Source organism: Oncorhynchus gorbuscha, unplaced genomic scaffold (genome assembly GCF_021184085.1).
Source record: "Oncorhynchus gorbuscha isolate QuinsamMale2020 ecotype Even-year unplaced genomic scaffold, OgorEven_v1.0 Un_scaffold_4057, whole genome shotgun sequence".
In the NCBI taxonomy this organism is placed as follows: Eukaryota; Metazoa; Chordata; class Actinopteri; order Salmoniformes; family Salmonidae; genus Oncorhynchus; species Oncorhynchus gorbuscha.
Window position 1 is genome coordinate 5,001 of NW_025748164.1, and position 18,440 is coordinate 23,440.

At 43.3% G+C, this 18,440-nt stretch overlaps 1 protein-coding gene across 1 annotated transcript in view; it reads left to right on the plus strand.

The window, feature by feature from the left end:
* The window catches only part of LOC124028339 (collagen alpha-1(XI) chain-like), a 22,318-nt gene extending 3,881 nt beyond the window's left edge, over window positions 1-18,437 (plus strand). The window contains exons 4-16 of the mRNA XM_046340443.1: window positions 2,453-2,506; window positions 3,551-3,604; window positions 4,496-4,540; window positions 4,647-4,700; window positions 9,496-9,540; window positions 9,629-9,682; window positions 12,750-12,794; window positions 15,056-15,109; window positions 15,535-15,579; window positions 15,746-15,799; window positions 16,847-16,891; window positions 17,761-17,939; window positions 18,380-18,437. Coding sequence (XP_046196399.1) covers window positions 2,453-2,506; window positions 3,551-3,604; window positions 4,496-4,540; window positions 4,647-4,700; window positions 9,496-9,540; window positions 9,629-9,682; window positions 12,750-12,794; window positions 15,056-15,109; window positions 15,535-15,579; window positions 15,746-15,799; window positions 16,847-16,891; window positions 17,761-17,939; window positions 18,380-18,437 — 786 coding nt within the window. The remainder of the gene's footprint in view (window positions 1-2,452; window positions 2,507-3,550; window positions 3,605-4,495; window positions 4,541-4,646; window positions 4,701-9,495; window positions 9,541-9,628; window positions 9,683-12,749; window positions 12,795-15,055; window positions 15,110-15,534; window positions 15,580-15,745; window positions 15,800-16,846; window positions 16,892-17,760; window positions 17,940-18,379) is intronic.
* Window positions 18,438-18,440: the final 3 nt, after the last annotated feature.

Genomic DNA, 18,440 nt, shown 5'->3' on the forward strand with positions numbered 1-18,440 from the left:
TTGAGCAGTCAGTTAGGTCGTCATTGAAAATAAGAAAATAAGAATTTGTTCTTAACTGACTTGCCTAGTTAAATAAAGATTAAAAAAACAATAATAATAATAAAAAATAATAAAAAACCTAAAATATCCAGCTCTCCTTCAAACTCACTAACTTCTGCAACTGGTCCTATGAACGGGACAGTCTGAGGGAATAACCCTCCTTTCTCTCTTTCTCTCTGTTCCCTCTGTTCTCTCTTTCTCTATTTCTCCCTGTTCCCTCTGTTCTCTCTCTCTCTGTTCTCTATCTCTGTTCTCTCTCTCTCTGTTCTCTATCTCTGTTCTCCCTGTTCCCTCTGTTCTCTATCTCTCTCTGTTCCCTCTGTTCTCTATCTCTGTTCTCTCTGTTCTCTATCTCTGTTCTCTCTGCTCTCTCTGTTCTCTCTGTTCTCTCTGTTCTCTATCTCTGTTCTCTCTGCTCTCTCTGTTCTCTATCTCTGTTCTCTCTGTTCTCTCTGTTCTCTATCTCTGTTCTCTCTGTACTCTCTATTCTCTATCTCTGTTCTCTCTGTACTCTCTATTCTCTATCTCTGTTCTCTCTGTACTCTCTATTCTCTATCTCTGTTCTCTCTGTTCTCTCTGTTCTCTATCTCTGTTCTCTCTGTTCTCTATCTCTGTTCTCTCTGTACTCTCTATTCTCTCTTTCTCTGTTCTCTATCTCTGTTCTCTCTGTTCTCTCTGTTCTCTATCTCTGTTCTCTCTGTTCTCTCTATTCTCTATCTCTGTTCTCTCTGTACACTCTATTCTCTATCTCTGTTCTCTCTGTTCTCTATCTCTGTTCTCTATCTCTGTTGTCTCTGTTCTCTCTGTTCTCTATCTCTGTTCTCTCTGTTCTCTCTGTTCTCTATCTCTGTTCTCTCTGTTCTCTATCTCTGTTCTCTCTATTCTCTATCTCTGTTCTCTCTGTACACTCTATTCTCTATCTCTGTTCTCTCTGTTCTCTATCTCTGTTCTCTATCTCTGTTCTCTATCTCTGTTCTCTCTGTTCTCTATCTCTGTTCTCTCTGTACTCTCTATTATCTCTTTCTCTCTTTTCTTTCTTTCTCTCTTTCTCTGTTCTCTATCTCCGTTCTCTCTGTTCTCTATCTCTGTTTTCTCTGTACTCTCTATTCTCTCTTTCTCTCTTTTCTCTCTGTTCTCTGTTCTCTCTCTGTTCTCTCTGTTCTCTATCTCTGTTCTCTCTGTATCTCTATTATCTCTTTCTCTCTTTTCTCTCTTTCTCTCTTTCTCTGTTCTCTATCTCTGTTCTCTCTGTTCTATCTCTGTTCTCTTTGTACTCTCTATTCTCTGTTCTCTTTTCTCACTTTCTCTCTTTCTCTGTTCTCTATCTCTATTCTCTCTGTTCTCTATCTCTGTTCTCTCTTTCTCTTTTCTCTCTTTTCTCTTTCTCTGTTCTCTATCTCTGTTCTCTCTGTTCTCTATCTCTGTTCTCTTTGTACTCTCTATTCTCTCTCTCTCTTTTCTCACTTTCTCTCTTTCTCTGTTCTCTATCTCTGTTCTCTGTTCTCTATCTCTGTTCTCTCTGTCTGTTCTCTATCTCTGTTCTCTCTGTACTCTCTATTATCTCTTTCTCTCTTTTCTCTCTTTCTCTCTTTCTCTGTTCTCTATCTCTGTTCTCTCTGTTCTCTATCTCTGTTCTCTTTGTACTCTCTATTCTCTCTCTCTCTTTTCTCACTTTCTCTCTTTCTCTGTTCTCTATCTCTGTTCTCTCTGTTCTCTTTCTCTGTTCTCTATCTCTGTTCTCTCTGTACTCTCTATTCTCTCTTTCTCTCTTTTCTCGCTTTCTCTCTTTCTCTGTTCTCTATCTCTGTTCTCTCTGTTCTCTATCTCTGTTCTCTCTTTCTCTCTTTTCTCGCTTTCTCTCTTTCTCTGTTCTCTATCTCTGTTCTCTCTGTTCTCTCTGTTCTCTATCTCTGTTCTCTCTGTTCTCTCTGTTCTCTCTTTCTCTCTGTTCTCTATCTCTGTTCTCTCTCTCTCTGTTCTCTCTCTCTGTTCTCTCTTTCTCTCTGTTCTCTCTCTCTTTGTTTTCTCTCTCTGTTCTCTCTCTGTTCTCTCTCTGTTCTCTCTCTCTCTCCCTCCCTCTCTCTCTCTCTCTCTCTCTCTCTCTCTCTCTCTCTCTCTCTCTCTCTCTCTCTCTCTCTCTCTCTCTCTCTCTCTCTCTCTCTCTCTCTCTCTCTCTCTCTCTCTCTCTCTCCCTCTCTCTCTCTCTCTCTCTCTCTCTCTCTCTCTCTCTCTCTCTCTCTCTCTCTCTCTCTCTCTCTCTCTCTCTCTCTCTCTCTCTCTCTCTCTCTCTCTCTCTCTCTCTCTCTCTCTTTCTCTCTCTCTCTCTCTCTCTCTCTCTCTCTCTCTCTCTCTCTCTCTCTCTCTCTCTCTCTCTCTCTCTCTCTCTCTCTCTCTCTCTCTCTCTCTCTCTCAGGGTGACAGGGGTTTTGACGGCTTGCCAGGTCTTCCAGGACACAAGGGACACAGGGTGAGTAACTGTCTATTTCAACTTTCTATCTTTGATAACGTGACTGTCATGATTACTCTCTTAACCTGTCCTGTGTATGTAATGTGTTCTCTCCCTCCCTCTCTCTCTCTCTCTCTCTCTCTCTCTCTCTCTCTCTCTCTCTCTCTCTGTCTCTCTCTGTTCTCTCTGTCTCTCTCTCTCTGTCTCTCTCTCTCTCTGTCTCTGTCTCTGTCACTGTCTCTCTCTGTTCTCTCTCTCTGTCTCTCTCTCTCTGTTCTCTCTCTCTCTGTTCTCTCTGTTCTCTCTCTGTCTCTCTGTCTCTCTCTCTCTCTCTCTCTCTGTCTCTGTCTCTGTCACTGTCTCTCTCTGTTCTCTCTCTCTCTCTCCCTCTCTCTCTCTCTGTGTTCTCTCTCTCTCTCTGTTCTGTTCTCTCTGTTCTCTCTCTGTTCTCTCTGTCTCTCTCTGTCTCTCTGTCTCTCTGTTCTGTCTCTGTCTCTCTCTCTCTGTCTCTCTCTCTCTCTCTCTCTCTCTCTCTCTCTCTCTCTCTCTCTCTCTCTCTCTCTCTCTCTCTCTCTCTCTCTCTCTCTCTCTCTCTCTCTGTCACTGTCTCTGTCACTGTCTCTGTCACTGTCTCTCTCTCTCTCCCTCTCTCTCTCTCTCTGTTCTCTCTCTCTCTCTCTCTCTCTCTCTCTCTCTCTCTCTCTCTCTGTTCTCTCTCTGTTCCCTCTCTCTCTGTTCTCTCTCTGTTCCCTCTCTCTCTCCCTCTCTCTCTCTGTTCTCTGTTCTCTGTTCTCTCTGTTCCCTCTTTCTCTGTTCTCTCTCTGTTCTCTCTGTTCTCTCTCCCTCTCTCTCTCTCTCTGTTCTCTCTCTCTCTCTCTCGCTCTGTTCTCTCTCTGTTCCCTCTCTCTCTCTCTCTCTCTCTCTCTCTCTCTCTCTCTCTCTCTCTCTCTCTCTCTCTCTCTCTCTCTCTCTCTCTGTTCTCTGTTCTCTGTTCACTCTGTTCTCTCTCTCCCCCTCTCCCCCTCTCCCTATCTCTCTCTCTCTCTCTCTCTCTCTGCCTCTCAGGGGGAGATAGGAAAACCAGGCCCCCACGGTACTCTTGGGCTGTCAGGAGAGAGGGTAAGACATTTATGTGTGTATGTGTTTTACATATTAACGCGTGTGTGTGTTTTACATATTAACGTGTGTGTGTGTGTGTTTTACATATTAACCTGTATGTGTGTGTTTTACATATTAACCTGTATGTGTGTGTTTTACATATTAACCTGTATGTGTGTGTTTTACATATTAACCTGTATGTGTGTGTTTTACATATTAACGTGTATGTGTGTGTTTTACATATTAACCTGTATGTGTGTGTTTTACATATTAACGTGTATGTGTGTGTTTTACATATTAACCTGTATGTGTGTGTTTTACATATTAACGTGTATGTGTGTGTTTTACATATTAACCTGTATGTGTGTGTTTTACATATTAACCTGTATGTGTGTGTTTTACATATTAACCTGTATGTGTGTGTTTTACATATTAACGTGTATGTGTGTGTTTTACATATTAACGTGTATGTGTGTGTTTTACATATTAACGTGTATGTGTGTGTTTTACATATTAACCTGTATGTGTGTGTTTTACATATTAACGTGTGTGTGTGTGTTTTACATATTAACGTGTATGTGTGTGTTTTACATATTAACGTGTATGTGTGTGTTTTACATATTAACGTGTATGTGTGTGTTTTACATATTAACCTGTATGTGTGTGTTTTACATATTAACGTGTATGTGTGTGTTTTACATATTAACGTGTATGTGTGTGTTTTACATATTAACGTGTATGTGTGTGTTTTACATATTAACCTGTATGTGTGTGTTTTACATATTAACGTGTATGTGTGTGTTTTACATATTAACGTGTATGTGTGTGTTTTACATATTAACGTGTATGTGTGTGTTTTACATATTAACGTGTGTGTGTTGCATGTGTTTATTTAATGTACGTGTGTTTTAGGGTTCCGAAGGACAACCAGGACCAAGAGGACAGCCAGGTGATGCTGTGAGTGTTCACGCGCGATCGCAGACGCACACACTGGAAATTGACTATTGATTGGTTTATAATTGATTGCTGTGTGATCGTAAAACCTTTGATCTTTGACCTCCAGGGTTCCAGAGGGTTGAACGGACCCAGAGGTCACACTGGCCCTACAGGTCAGCCTGTGAGTATGACCTTTCACCTTTGACCCTATCTCTGACCCGTAACCAGTCTGACCCTATCTACAGCATTTCCCCCTCATCCTAGTCCTCATCCAAGCCTGAGAAAATAGACATCGTCCCAAATGGCACGCAATTCCCTATTTGGTCCTTCTGGACCCTGGTCAAAGTGACTCTGCAGTTTGGGACGCAGAAACAGACTTCATCCTTACTGTAGACGTCCTTCTGGACCCTGGTCAAAGTGACTCTGCAGTTTGGGACGCAGAAACAGACTTCATCCTTACTGTAGACGTCCTTCTGGACCCTGGTCAAAGTGACTCTGCAGTTTGGGACGCAGAAACAGACTTCATCCTTACTGTAGACGTCCTTCTGGACCCTGGTCAAAGTGACTCTGCAGTTTGGGACGCAGAAACAGACTTCATCCTTACTGTAGACGTCCTTCTGGACCCTGGTCAAAGTGACTCTGCAGTTTGGGACGCAGAACATACTTCATCCTTACTGTAGACGTCCTTCTGGACCCTGGTCAAAGTGACTCTGCAGTTTGGGACGCAGAACATACTTCATCCTTACTGTAGACGTCCTTCTGGACCCTGGTCAAAGTGACTCTGCAGTTTGGGACGCAGAAACAGACTTCATCCTTACTGTAGACGTCCTTCTGGACCCTGGTCAAAGTGACTCTGCAGTTTGGGACGCAGAAACAGACTTCATCCTTACTGTAGACGTCCTTCTGGACCCTGGTCAAAGTGACTCTGCAGTTTGGGACGCAGAAACAGACTTCATCCTTACTGTAGACGTCCTTCTGGACCCTGGTCAAAGTGACTCTGCAGTTTGGGACGCAGAAACAGACTTCATCCTTACTGTAGACATAAAGACTTCATCCTTACTATACTGTAGACCTAAAGACTTCATCCTTACTATACTGTAGACAAAGACTTCATCCTTACTGTAGACATAAAGACTTCATCCTTACTGTAGACATAAAGACTTCATCCTTACTATACTGTAGACATAAAGACTTCATCCTTACTATACTGCAGACCTAAAGACTTCATCCTTACTGTAGACCTAAAGACTTCATCCTTACTATACTGTAGACCTAAAGACTTCATCCTTACTGTAGACCTAAAGACTTCATCCTTACTATACTGTAGACCTAAAGACTTCATCCTTACTATACTGTAGACATAAAGACTTCATCCTTACTATACTGCAGACCTAAAGACTTCATCCTTACTATACTGCAGACCTAAAGACTTCATCCTTACTATACTGTAGACATAAAGACTTCATCCTTACTGTAGACATAAAGACTTCATCCTTACTATACTGTAGACATAAAGACTTCATCCTTACTATACTGTAGACCTAAAGACTTCATCCTTACTATACTGTAGACATAAAGACTTCATCCTTACTGTACTGTAGACCTAAAGACTTCATCCTTACTATACTGTAGACATAAAGACTTCATCCTTACTATACTGGTGACCTAAAGACTTCATCCTTGCTATACTGTAGACCTACAGACCTCATCCTTACTATACTGTAGACCTAAATACTTCATCCTTACTATAATGTAGACATAAAGACCTCATCCTTACTATACTATAGACCTAAATACTTCATCCTTACTATACTGTAGACCTACAGACCTCATCCTTACTGTAGACATAAATACTTCATCCTTACTATACTGTAGACCTAAAGACTTCATCCTTACTATACTGCAGACCTAAAGACTTCATCCTTACTATACTATAGACATAAAGACTTCATCCTTACTATACTGTAGACCTAAAGACTTCATCCTTACTATACTGCAGACCTAAAGACTTCATCCTTACTATACTATAGACATAAAGACTTCATCCTTACTATACTGTAGACCTAAAGACTTCATCCTTACTATACTGCAGACCTAAAGACTTCATCCTTACTATACTATAGACATAAAGAGTTCATCCTTACTATACTGTAGACCTAAAGACTTCATCCTTACTATACTGCAGACCTAAAGACTTCATCCTTACTATACTATAGACATAAAGACTTCATCCTTACTATACTGTAGACCTAAAGACTTCATCCTTACTATACTGCAGACCTAAAGACTTCATCCTTACTATACTATAAACATAAAGACTTCATCCTTACTATACTGTAGACCTATAGACTTCATCCTTACTATACTGCAGACCTAAAGACTTCATCCTTACTATACTGTAGACATAAAGACTTCATCCTTACTATACTGTAGACATAAAGACTTCATCCTTACTATACTGTAGACATAAAGACTTCATCCTTACTGTACTGTAGACCTAAAGACTTCATCCTTACTGTACTGTAGACCTACAGACTTCATCCTTACTATACTGTAGACCTACAGACTTCATCCTTACTATACTGTAGACATAAAGACTTCATCCTTACTATACTGTAGACCTACAGACTTCATCCTTACTATACTGTAGACCTACAGACTTCATCCTTACTATACTGTAGACCTACAGACTTCCTCCTTACTATACTGTAGACCTACAGACTTCATCCTTACTATAATGTAGACATAAAGACTTCATCCTTACTATACTGTAGACCTACAGACTTCCTCCTTACTATACTGTAGACCTACAGACTTCCTCCTTACTATACTGTAGACCTACAGACTTCATCCTTACTATAATGTAGACATAAAGACTTCATCCTTACTATACTGTAGACCTACAGACTTCATCCTTACTATACTGTAGACCTACAGACTTCCTCCTTACTATACTGTAGACCTACAGACTTCATCCTTACTATAATGTAGACCTACGGACTTCATCCTTACTATACTGTAGACCTACAGACTTCCTCCTTACTATACTGTAGACCTACAGACATCATCCTTACTATAATGTAGACATAAAGACTTCATCCTTACTATACTGTAGACCTACAGACTTCCTCCTTACTATACTGTAGACCTACAGACTTCATCCTTACTATAATGTAGACATAAAGACTTCATCCTTACTATACTGTAGACCTACAGACTTCATCCTTACTATACTGTAGACCTACAGACTTCCTCCTTACTATACTGTAGACCTACAGACTTCATCCTTACTATAATGTAGACCTACAGACTTCATCCTTACTATACTGTAGACCTACAGACTTCATTCCTACTATACTGTAGACCTACAGACTTCATCCTTACTATACTGTAGACCTACAGACTTCATCCTTACTATACTGTAGATCTACAGACTTCATCCTTACTATACTGTAGACATAAAGACTTTGTAGTTGTTGCTCCAGTTCTCATTAAAACATGAACCCTGACCTCAACTCCAACCTGTCTCCACTTGCTGCTGACAAACTGTGTTATGGTAATGATACATATGTTGGCGTTACATTAAACATGTTAACATCTTTATCAGATTAGAAGACATTAGGTTCTGCTTCTGTCTGTCTGCCAATATAACACCTTTCAACATGTAGTCTGTGACCTGCGGGTGTTACATGTTGGTTACACCTGTTCTAACCACACACACACACACACACACACACACACACACACGCACGCACGCACGCACGCACGCACGCACGCACGCACGCACGCACGCACGCACAGCAGAACAACTTCAATGCCTGAAGGCCTCACAGCCTGGTCTGATACCTGGATGTTTACTGCATCTATAAAGCTGTTGTTTCCTGGTGGAAGGAAGCCCTGCCAGCTCCCTCAGTTAGCTACAGCCTCACAGCCTGGTCTGATACCTGGATGTTTACTGCATCTATAAAGCTGTTGTTTCCTGGTGGAAGGAAGCCCTGCCAGCTCCCTCAGTTAGCTACAGCCTCACAGCCTGGTCTGATACCTGGATGTTTACTGCATCTATAAAGCTGTTGTTTCCTGGTGGAAGGAAGCCCTGCCAGCTCCCTCAGTTAGCTACAGCCTCACAGCCTGGTCTGATACCTGGATGTTTACTGCATCTATAAAGCTGTTATTTCCTGGTGGAAGGAAGCCCTGCCAGCACCCCCAGTTAGCTACAGCCTCACAGCCTGGTCTGATACCTGGATGTTTACTGCATCTATAAAGCTGTCGTTTCCTGGTGGACGGAAGCCCTGCCAGCTCCCTCAGTTAGCTACAGCCTCACAGCCTGGTCTGATACCTGGATGTTTACTGCATCTATAAAGCTGTTATTTCCTGGTGGAAGGAAGCCCTGCCAGCTCCCTCAGTTAGCTACAGCCTCACAGCCTGGTCTGATACCTGGATGTTTACTGCATCTATAAAGCTGTTGTTTCCTGGTGGAAGGAAGCCCTGCCAGCTCCCTCAGTTAGCTACAGCCTCACAGCCTGGTCTGATACCTGGATGTTTACCGCATCTATAAAGCTGTTGTTTCCTGGTGGAAGGAAGCCCTGCCAGCTCCCTCAGTTCGCTACAGCCTCACAGCCTGGTCTGATACCTGGATGTTTACTGGACAGACAACACCAATGACAATCTATCTCTCTTCAGTATCTCTTCTTCCAACTTTTTTGGTTGATTGACAGTTGTCCCTCTCTCCTCTTCCCCCTGTTTCCCCTATCCCCTCTCTCCTTTTTCTCCCCTTCTCTTTCCTCCCTCCCCAATCTCCCCTCTCTGGCCTGTCTCCCCCTCTTCCCCCTCTCTGGCCTGTCTCCCCTCTCTGGCCTGTCTCCCCCTCTTCCCCCTCTCTGGCCTGGCTCTCCCTCTCTGGCCTGTCTCCCCCTCTCTGGCCTGTCTCTCCCTCTCTGGCCTGTCTCCCCCTCTCTGACCTGTCTCCCCCTCTTCAGGGAATCCGAGGAGTGGATGGAATCCAAGGTTCCAAGGGAAACTTGGTGAGTGTGACGACTGAGACGTTCTAGAACCCTGTGTTTACATCAACTGGAAGAGTGGTGTCTATGATGCCATTTCCTCTGTCTACAGGGTCCTCCGGGGGAGATGGGAGCATCCGGGCAGCAAGGAAACCCTGGGTTGCAGGTACACACACACACACATAAAAACACACACACTAGTGATGCGCTGGTTGACTCGTAACCGACAGTCCCCGCGGTTATGTCTCCCATAGTTATATCCGCGAGGCGGCGGTTTAGCTTCATGGAATAATGTGTGGATGAAGAGCGGGTGGGTGGTGGGCAGGTTGAATAAAGAGAAAACAAGTCATACCTATAGGCTACAGTGAAGGTTTTTCTGTCATCGTTTTCTATCTGTTGTTAGTGCCGGAGCCTCAGCCTCAGCTATAGCTAATAACTATATCTAATAATATAATAACTGTAATGGCCCAGATACACACCACTGACACAGAAGGGACCACGACAGACTTTAAATCAATAAGAGCAAAGCTGTGAAGTGGATAGTTGAAAACAAATATAACGGAGGACCAGAACAGTAGTGTGATGTTTGGGAAAGACTTGGTGAAGTGGTTAAAAGAGGACGATGGCACGTCAAGGAGCTGTACTGTTCAGATGGGTTCAATGGAACAGGAGCCTGACTGACACCTGGATACCGACTGTAGGCCTGTAACCTCTCACATAGTCTATAATCTCTCACATAGTCTATAACCTCTCACATAGTCTATAACCTCTCACATAGTCTATAACCTCTCACATAGTCTATAACCTCTCACATAGTCTATAACCTCTCACATAGTCTATAACCTCTCACATAGTCTATAACCTCTCACATAGTCTATAACCTCTCACATAGTCTATAACCTCTCATATAGTATATCACCTCTCACATAGTCTATAACCTCTCACATAGTCTATAACCTCTCACATAGTCTATAACCGCTCACATAGTCTATAACCTCTCACATAGTCTGTAACCTCTCACATAGTCTATAACCTCTCACATAGTCTATAACCTCTCACATAGTCTATAACCTTTCACATAGTCTATAACCTCTCACATAGTCTGTAACCTCTCACATAGTCTATAACCTCTCACATAGTCTATAACCTCTCACATAGTCTACAGCCTTTCACATAAAACAAATAAGGTTTGATATGTAAGTTGGTTAAATATAGAGCAAAATTATTGATTATTATTGTTTTTATTATTATATATTATTGTTTGTGCCTTGGTCCTATAAGAGCTCTTTGTCACTTCCACGAGCCGGGTTGTGACGACAACTCTCACTCATTCTTATGTTTAATAAATGTATTGTATAGTGTGTTTGGCAGGCTTACAATGATGGTAAAAAACAACATTTGAGAGTGCACTGACCCTGGTGCTAGAGGGTACAGCTGGAGGTTTGAAGGGGTACGGGGACTATATAGATTTAGATGGGGTACAGCTGGAGGTTGAATGTTTGAAAGGGTACGGGACTATATAGATTTAGAGAGGGAACATCTGGAGGTTTGAATGTTTGAAGGGGTATGGGACTATAGATTTAGAGGGGTACAGCTGGAGGTTTGAATGTTTGAAGGGGTATGGGTCTATATAGATTTAGAGGGGGTACATCCGGAGGTTTGTAGGGGTGCGGGACTATATAGATTTAGAGGGGGTACAGCTGGAGGTTGAATGTTTGAAGGGGTACAGGACTATATATATTTAGAGGGGTACAGCTGGAGGTTTGAATGTTTGAAGGGGTATGGGTCTATATAGATTTAGAGGGGTACATCCGGAGGTTTGTAGGGGTACGGGACTATATAGATTTAGGGGGTACAGCTGGAGGTTGAATGTTTGAAGGGGTATGGGACTATATAGTTTTAGAGGGGTACAGGACTATATAAAGTTTGGGAACCACTGGTCTAGGACAACAACTAATGGCAGAAGTGAAGCTGCCTGTATCTCAGTATAGACCCAAGTATAGACCCAAGTTGACTTGCAAAGAGCCTTCTAAAATGTCATAAATGATAAGCAGAAACAGAGGCCTGTCTGAAAAGGTCTGTCAACATTGTTTGACACCATTTCTGACTGTACAGTGCATTTTCTATATTAGCAGGTTAGGGTCAGGTTAGGGTCAGGTTAGGGTTAGGTTAGGGTCAGGTTAGGGTTAGGTTAGGGTCAGGTTAGGGTCAGGTTAGGGTTAGGTTAGGGTCAGGTTAGGGTCAGGTTAGGGTTAGGTTAGGGTCAGGTTAGGGTCAGGTTAGGGTCAGATTAGGGTTAGGGTCAGGTTAGGGTTAGGTTAGGGTCAGGTTAGGGTCAGGTTAGGGTCAGGTTAGGGTTAGGTTAGGGTCAGGTTAGGGTCAGGATAGGGTCAGGTTAGGGTTAGGTTAGGGTCAGGTTAGGGTTAGGTTAGGGTTAGATTAGGGTTAAGGTCAGGTTAGGGTTAGGTTAGGGTCAGGTTAGGGTTAGGTTAGGGTCAGGTTAGGGTCAGGTTAGGGTCAGATTAGGGTTAGGGTCAGGTTAGGGTTAGGTTAGAGTCAGGTTAGGGTTAGGTTAGGGTCAGGTTAGGATCGGGTTAGGGTTAGGGTCAGGATAGGGTCAGGTTAGGGTCAGGTTAGGGTCAGGTTAGTGTTAGGTTAGGGTCAGGTTAATGTCAGGTTAGGGTTAGGTTAGGGTTAGGTTAGGTTCAGGTTAGGGTCAGGTTAGGGTCAGATTAGGGTTAGGTTAGGGTCAGGTTAGGGTCAGGTTAGGGTTAGGTTAGGGTCAGGTTAGGGTCAGGTTAGGGTCAGGGTAGGGTCAGGTTCGTCACATGTAGTCAGGCTTTGGCCAATGGGTAATTAGCGGGCGGGTGAACAAACAGCATCTGACCTGCGCTTCATTATCACACCGACACTCTGAACTCCCTCTCTCTGTCTGTCTCTCTTAACTCCCTCTCTCTGTCTGTCTCTCTGAACTCCCCTCTCTCTGTCTGTCTCTCTTAACTCCCTCTCTGTCTGTCTCTCTGAACTCCCTCTCTCTGTCTGTCTCTCTGAACTCCCTCTCTCTGTCTGTCTCTCTGAACTCCCTCTCTCTGTCTGTCTCTCTGAACTCCCTCTCTCTGTCTGTCTCTCTGAACTCCCTCTCTCTGTCTGTCTCTCTGAACTCCCTCTCTCTGTCTGAACTCCCTCTCTCTGTCTGTCTCTCTGAACTCCCTCTCTCTGTCTGTCTCTAACAGGGGTTTCCTGGTCCTCAGGGCCTGGTGGGCTTGCCAGGACTTAAGGTAGGACTGTCCTAAATATGTTGTCAACATATACTGCATATTAAACATGATAAAGTTAAGGTAGGACTGTCCTACTATATTAAACATGTCTAAGTTAAGGTAGGACTGTCCTACCATGTTAAACATGTTAAAGTTAAGGTAGGACTGTCCTACCATGTTAAACATGTTAAAGTTAAGGTAGGACTGTCCTACCATGTTAAACATGTTAAAGTTAAGGTAGGACTGTCCTACCATGTTAAACATGTTAAAGTTAAGGTAGGACTGTCCTACCATGTTAAACATGTTAAAGTTAAGGTAGGACTGTCCTACCATGTTAAACATGTTAAAGTTAAGGTAGGACTGTCCTACCATGTTAAACATGTTAAAGTTAAGGTAGGACTGTCCTACCATATTCAACATGTCTAAGTTAAGGTAGGACTGTCCTACTATATTAAACATGTCTAAGTAGGTTGTGGTTGAAACATACCAACACAGAATGTATGAGATACTGTATGTCAATATACATTTGAAGTCAGAAGTTTACATACACTTAGGTTGGAGTCATTAAAACTCGTTTACATACACTTAGGTTGGAGTCATTAAAACTTGTTTTTCAACCACTCCACAAATTTCTTGTTAACAAACTATAGTTATGGCAAGTTGGTTAGGACATCTACTTTGTGCATGACACAAGTCATTTTTCCAACAATTGTTTACAGATTATTTCAATTATAATTCACTGTATCACAATTCTAGTGGGTCAGACGTTTACATACACTAAGTTGATTGTGACTTTAAACAACTTGGAATATTCTAGAAAATTATGTCATGGCTTTAGAAGCTTCTGATAGCCTAATTGACAGCATTTGAGTCAATTGGAGGTGTACCTGTGGATGTATTTCAAGGCCTACCTTCAAACTCAGTGCCTCTTTGCTTGGCATCATGGGAAAATCAAAATAAATCATCCAAGACCTCAGAAAAGAAATGTAGACCTCCGCATGTCTGGTTCATCCTTGGGAGCCAAATGCCTGAATGTACCACGTTCATCTGTACAAACAATAGTACACAAGTATGAACACCATGGGACCACGCAGCCGTCATACTGCTCAGGAAGGAGACGCGTTCTGTCTCCTAGAGATTAATGTAATTTGTTGCGAAAAGTAAAAATCAATCCCAGAACAACAGCAAAGGACCTTGTGAAGATGCTGGAGGAAACAGGTACAAAAGTATCTATATCCACAGTAATACGAGTCCTATATCAACATAACCTGAAAGGCCGCTCAGCAAGGGAGAAGCCACTGCTCCAAAGCCGCATAAATAGCCAGACTACGGTTTGCAACTGCACATGGGGACAAAGATCGTACTTTTTGGAGAAATGTCCTCTGGTCTGATGAAACAAAAATAGAACTGTTTGGTCATAATGACCATCGTTATGTTTGTAGAAAAAGGGGGGGGGGCTTGCAAGCCGGAGAACACCATCCCAACCGTGAAGCATCATCATGTTGTGGGGGTGCTTTGCTGCAGGAGGGACTGGTGCACTTCACAAAATAGATGGCATCATGAGGATGGACAATTATGTGGGTATGTTGAAGCAACAAGACATCAGTCAGGAAGTTAAAGCTTGGTCGCAAATGTGTCTTCCAGATGACAAATGGACAAGCATACTTCCAATGTTGTGTCAAAATGGCTTAAGGACAACAAAGTCGAGGTGTTGGAGTGGCCGTCACAAAGCCCTGAACTCAATCCTATAGAACATGTGTGGGCAGAACTGAAAAAGCATGTGCGAGCAAGGAGGCCTACAAACCTGACTCAGTTACACCAGCTCTGTCAGGAGGAATGGGCCAAAATTCACCCAACTTAATGTGGGAAGCTTGTGGAAGGCTACCCGAAACGTTTGACCCAAGTTAAACAATTTAAAGGCAATTATACCAAATACCAATTGAGTGTATGTAAACTTCTGACCCACTGGGAATGTGATTAAATAAATAAAAGCTGAAATAAATCATTCTCTCTACTATTATTCTGACATTTCACATTCTTAAAATGAAGTGGTGATCCTCACTGACATAAAACAGGGAATTTTTAATAGGATTACATTTCAGGAATTGTGAAAAACTGAGTTTAAATGTATTTTGCTAAGGTGTATGTAAACTTCCGACTTCAACTATATATAGAACATGTCAAAACACAGGAATATATGACAACATATACTTTACATGCCATATGATATGATGAGGTAAATTAAAGGTGTAGGTTGTAATTAAAATGGCTTTGTCTCTCAGGGGCCCCAAGGGAAGAAAGGGTTGCAGGGACTACCTGGGAATGATGGACCTACCGTGAGTACTGCATACACACTAACATAAACGCTAACGCACACACATACGCTAACACACACGCTAACAAACTCACACACGCTAATGCACACACTAACACACACACACACATACGCTAACACACACGCTAACAAACTCACACACGCTAATACACACACTAACACACACACACACACACACACACACACACACACACACACACACACACACACACACACACACACACACACACACACACACACACACACACACACACACACACACACACACACACACACACACACACACACACACACACACACACACACACACACACACATATGCTAACACACACGCTAACAAACTCACACACGCTAACACACACACACACACTAACACACACACACATATTCGCTCTCATCCATATGATCTTGTCCTCGTGTCTACAGGGTCACCCAGGGAGAGAGGGGACTCCAGGAGAGAAGGGACTACCGGTAAGCCTGTCACTGTGTGTGTGTGTGTGTGTGTGTGTGTGTGTGTGTGTGTGTGTGTGTGTGTGTGTGTGTGTGTGTGTGTGTGTGTGTGTGTGTGTGTGTGTGTGTGTGTGTGTGTGTGTGTGTGTGTGTGATGTTACTGATGTGTCTCTGTGTGTGTGTATAGGGCCCACCAGGAGTCCAGGGGCCTATAGGATATCCAGGATCAAGAGGAGTGAAGGTACATTCTAAATCTGTGTTCTGTTCTGTTTGTTCTGATTCTCTGTCTCTGGGTTCCATTCTAAGTGTGTATTCTCTGTCTCTGGGTTCCATTCTAAGTGTGTATTCTCTGTCTCTGGGTTCCATTCTAAGTGTGTATTCTCTGTCTCTGGGTTCCATTCTAAGTGTGTATTCTCTGTCTCTGGGTTCCATTTTAAGTGTGTATTCTCTGTCTCTGGGTTCCATTCTAAGTGTGTATTCTCTGTCTCTGGGTTCCATTCTAAGTGTGTATTCTCTGTCTCTGTGTTCCATTCTAAGTGTGTATTCTCTATCTCTGTGTTCCATTGTAAGTGTGTATTCTCTGTCTCTGGGTTCCATTCTAAGTGTGTATTCTCTGTCTCTGGGTTCCATTCTAAGTGTGTATTCTCTGTCTCTGTGTTCCATTCTAAGTGTGTATTCTCTGTCTCTGGGTTCCATTCTAAGTGTGTATTCTCTGTCTTTGGGTTCCCTTCTAAGTGTGTATTCTCTGTCTCTGTGTTCCATTCTAAGTGTGTATTCTCTGTCTCTGGGTTCCATTCTAAGTGTGTATTCTCTGTCTTTGGGTTCCCTTCTAAGTGTGTATTCTCTGTCTCTGGGTTCCATTCTAAGTGTGTATTCTCTGTCTTTGGGTTCCCTTCTAAGTGTGTATTCTCTGTCTCTGGGTTCCATTCTAAGTGTGTATTCTCTGTCTCTGGGTTCCATTCTAAGTGTGTATTCTCTGTCTTTGGGTTCCCTTCTAAGTGTGTATTCTCTGTCTCTGGGTTCCATTCTAAGTGTGTATTCTCTGTCTCTGGGTTCCATTCTAAGTGTGTATTCTCTGTCTTTGGGTTCCCTTCTAAGTGTGTATTCTCTGTCTCTGGGTTCCATTCTAAGTGTGTATTCTCTGTCTTTGGGTTCCCTTCTAAGTGTGTATTCTCTGTCTCTGGGTTCCATTCTAAGTGTGTATTCTCTGTCTCTGGGTTCCATTCTAAGTGTGTATTCTCTGTCTCTGGGTTCCATTCTAAGTGTGTATTCTCTGTCTCATCCACAGGGAGCGGACGGAATTAGAGGAATGAAGGGAAGCAAAGGGGAGAAGGTGAGAGAGACACAGATCTACCCTGTTATCTCTGTTTTACCCAGCTCTACCCTGAGTTATCTCTGTGGTTTACCCAGCTCTACCCTGTGTTATCTCTGTGTTTTATCCAGCTCTACCCTGTGTTATCTTTGTGTTTTACCCAGCTCTACCCTGAGTTATCGCTGTGGTTTACCCAGCTCTACCCTGTGTTATCTCTGTGTTTTACCCAGCTCTACCCTGAGTTATCTCTGTGTTTTACCCAGCTCTACCCTGAGTTATCTCTGTGTTTTTTTACAAAGCACTACCCTGAGTTATCTCTGTTTTACCCAGCTCTACCCGGAGTTATCTCTGTGGTTTACCCAGCTCTACCCTGTGTTATCTCTGTGTTTTACCCATCTCTACCCTGAGTTATCTCTGTGTTTTACCCAGCTATACCCTGAGTTATCTCTGTTTTACCCAGCTGTACCCTGAGTTATCTCTGTGGTTTACCCAGCTCTACCCTGAGTTATCTCTGTTTTACACAGCTCTACCCTGAGTTATCTCTGTGTTTTACCCATCTCTACCCTGAGTTATCTCTGTGTTTTACCCAGCTCTACCCTGAGTTATCTCTGTGTTTTACCCAGCTCTACCCTGAGTTATCTCTGTGTTTTACCCAGCTCTACCCTGAGTTATCTCTGTGTTTTACCCAGCTATACCCCGATTAGCTCTGTGTTTTTTACAAAGCACTACCCAGAGTTATCTCTGTGTTTTACCCAGCTATACCCTGAATTATCTCTGTGTTTTACCCAGCTATACCCTGAGTTATCTCTGTGTTTTACCCAGCTATACCCCGATTAGCTCTGTGTTTTTTACAAAGCACTACCCAGAGTTATCTCTGTTCCGGGTTGTAGGGTGAGGATGGGTTCCCCGGCTCTAAGGGAGAGATGGGGCTGAAAGGTGACGGGGTGACAACGGGGTCCCAGGGTCCAGGGGAGAGGATGGTCCTGAAGGACCTAAAGGACAGGCTGGACCCTGGGGAGGCTGGAGCCGTGGGCATCGCTGGAGAAAAGGTAGGTGGTACACAGATGGGGTGTGTGGGAGGAAGGGGGTTGTCTGCACTGTCCCACTGTCCCACTGAGCTAAAGAAAAAGTTACATGAAGTCAACATTTCCAGAAGACTCAATCTTCTCTCTCTCTCTCTCTCTCTCTCTCTCTCTCTCTCTCTCTCTCTCTCTCTCTCTCTCTCTCTCTCTCTCTCTCTCCCTCCTCCTCCTCTCTCTTCTCCTCTCTCTCTCTCTCTCTCTCTCTCTCTCTCTCTCTCTCTCTCTCTCTCTCTCTCTCTCTCTCTCTCTCTCTCTCTCTCTCTCTCTCTCTCCCTCCTCCTCCTCTCTCTTCTCCTCCTCCCTCTCTCTCTCTCTCTCTCTCTCTCTCTCTCTCTCTCTCTCTCTCTCTCTCTCTCTCTCTCTCTCTCTCTCTCTCTCTCTCGCTCTCTCTCCCTCTCTCTTCTCCTCCTCTCTCTCTCTCTCTCAGGGTAAACTGGGAGTTCCAGGGTTACCGGGGTATCCTGGACAAAAAGGACCGAAGGTGAGAG